Consider the following 2,822-nt stretch of genomic DNA (forward strand, 5'->3'; position numbering starts at 1 on the left):
TATGAAAAGCGATTTACCGACGCGGCATCGGTGATGACCTATTCAGTTATGGCATACAATCATTCCATTCACTCTGTTACTGAACTTACTCCATTTGAAGTTGTCTTTGGACACACTGATACAAGTAGCCCATACCGCATAGAATTAGAAAAACAGTATTTTCAAAAAATGGTTAAAGATCATGCAAAACGAACTAGAGTATTGTACAAACATCTAACGGATAAAATGGTAGCCATAAAGAAAAGGGTTAGGGAAAAGAAAGGTGGTGAAGCTAATATTGAGTTTTCTAAAGGAAACGTTATTTTTGCCAAGGATGTTAATAAGCGTAAAAGTAAAGATAAACCAAGATATATCAAAGCAAAAGTCCTAGGACGTTCTAAGGGAAATATTTTACCCATAAAAGTAGGAGAAAGGGTCACCAAAACCCCAATTAAAAACATCAAACGTCCTCCGCAGGTTCTGCTGTGTCCTGCTAGTAGCGATGCAGTCGCAGGCCCTTCATCTGCAAAATCTTGAAGAAAACCCAGGTATTTTCCCTGTCAAGGAAGGTCAAGCATACATGCAAACCGACCATTGGACTATAGTTAAGCTTATAAATTTGGAACAAATGTCCAACGATCTAAATAGCGTACTTACAACCTACCAACGGATGTGCAGTATCATCGATTGGAACGCATCATATTCCCAAGAACTAGCGAGTATTAAAATGCATACAGACTTTACCCGCGACATAACTATAGAAAAATATAGACAATTAGTTCCACAGAAACGTTCTAAGAGAGGTTTGATAAATCCTTTGGGTTCAATTATAAAAGTGATAACTGGTAACCTGGATCATGATGACGCAATTAAGTACGACGAACTTACTTCTAAATTAAATCGCAACCAAATTATTATATCAAAGAAATTGACAATTGTCTCTAAAATGTTTGATAGTTTTATTAATGTAACTGAAACAATGAATGTGAACTCTGTTCATTTTCATAACCGTTTAACAAAGGTTGAAACATTACTCAAAGATTTAGCTGCCAAACAAAACAATTGGATTTTCATAACTTATCTTACAGGATTATTTAGTGTATTTACAAGTAGTTTTCGTGCTATCTTTGTTAGACTGAGTGAAATTGAAACAGCATTAGCGTTAAGTAAAATCTCTATTTTGCATCAGTCAATTGTGAACTCTACAGAATTATTGTATCATTTAAATGTAATTTCCAACTCTGAAAGCTTGGTGTACCCACCAACGGAAACCAATTTATTTAAAATTGAGGAAAGCATTTGTGTAAAGTCATTTATTAAAAATAATCAGATTACATTTATAATGGAAATACCAATAACTGATAACTCAACATATAATTATTTTAAAGTATATTCATTACCCATTTTTCACGAATCCGAAAATAAAACCCTAGCTATCATTCCCAAATATCCTTACCTTTTGGCGAAAGGAATCAAATACTTACCGCTTGTTAAACCATGTCAGTCATTTTCTACCGGCAATCAGTTCCTGTGTACTGCAGACAACCGAGCGTTGTATTATGAACTCACCTGTATAGAGCAGCTTATGAAATTCGAAGATGACCTTATTTCCTGCAAGCAGCATCAGGTCCAGATCGAAAAGATTAAGGTTCAGCAAATCAACCCAAATAGCTGGCTCCTCTATAGTAGACTGAGGACGACACTGACGAAGCGATGCGGCCATGAGGTCAGCAAACAACTTGTATTTGGCACTTACCTGATCACAATCGACGAACCGTGTGAGCTAGAAATTTATGGAATTCGCCTCCACCATCGCACTATTGTAGAATCAGATAATATGAAGAGAATTCCAATTATTACACTCCCTCAGTTAAAAGCAAACGCGACTCTATCCGGTGCAAGTGTAGTTAATATGGAAGAAATTAGTTTAGATGAAGTGAAATACATGGCCTTTTCATTAAAACATAGTGCTGTTGTTGAAAGTGTTTTAAACGATCAAAAGGACAGTAAATTCAGTGTAATTTTAGGATACCTGACATCAGGTTTTGTAGTTTTAAGTATTTTTGTGTTCTTATGTTATGTCTGGCTGAAATCGCCAAAATGTTCATTATTTAAGAAAAATCATCGGAATGACTCTAAAAACGATCCCTCCGATAATTTTCCTCTTAGGGATGGAGGAGTTATGGCTCGGCCATCCGTTCTCGATTAGATTTGTTTAACGTAAGCATTTTTGTAACGGTGGCGACGGTGCGTCGCATATAAGTATTAGTATTAAAGTAGCCTCTATATCGGCAATACGACTTTAATTTCTCCCTTACATATATATGTACCTGGTGAAAATCCCAGGGTAATCTAGTGGCTCCCGTCGAAAAAGCAAAAGTAGGAAGTGGTGCGTGCCACTTATGATCCCACGTTGCAGCCGAAGCTGAAATAGCATTTTTATAGTGGTGCCCTCCCACTACAGACCTGTAATAGGTTTCAAGGACGGGTCAGACTCACTGCGGAATATCCACAGGCCTTAACCCAACCTTTAGTATATATGCATTAGCGTAATTTTGTATGGGTATGTTATTAATATTGGGTAACCACCACAAGGCGGTTAAGTATTCCAACAAATGTCAGAATACAAACAGAACAGCAGCATTACCTGCCCTCTGTGGTCAGTCTGTTATTAAAGCACATTAGAATCATCTCAGCAAAGGACTCACAAAGCGCCTAAGACACTAGGGCTTTCCTCAGTTAGGATTGACAAAGCATCAAAGGCACCAGGGTTCTCCCTCGCATAAGTTTCTTCCAACGCGCTCTGTCATATGTCAGATAGTTAGTTAATATCACCGAAAGCC

At 37.4% G+C, this 2,822-nt stretch overlaps 1 protein-coding gene across 1 annotated transcript; it reads left to right on the forward strand.

The window, feature by feature from the left end:
* Positions 1-652: 652 nt before the first annotated feature.
* On the forward strand, positions 653-2,345 carry LOC123873687. The gene is made up of 2 exons (XM_045918665.1): positions 653-1,221; positions 1,402-2,345. The coding sequence occupies exons 1-2, from the start codon at positions 707-709 to the stop codon at positions 2,186-2,188; spliced, it is 1,302 nt and encodes a 433-aa protein (XP_045774621.1). The 5' UTR covers positions 653-706; the 3' UTR covers positions 2,189-2,345.
* The last annotated feature ends 477 nt before the right edge of the window (positions 2,346-2,822 follow it).

This window comes from Maniola jurtina, chromosome 17, assembly GCF_905333055.1.
Source record: "Maniola jurtina chromosome 17, ilManJurt1.1, whole genome shotgun sequence".
Lineage (NCBI taxonomy): Eukaryota > Metazoa > Arthropoda > Insecta > Lepidoptera > Nymphalidae > Maniola > Maniola jurtina.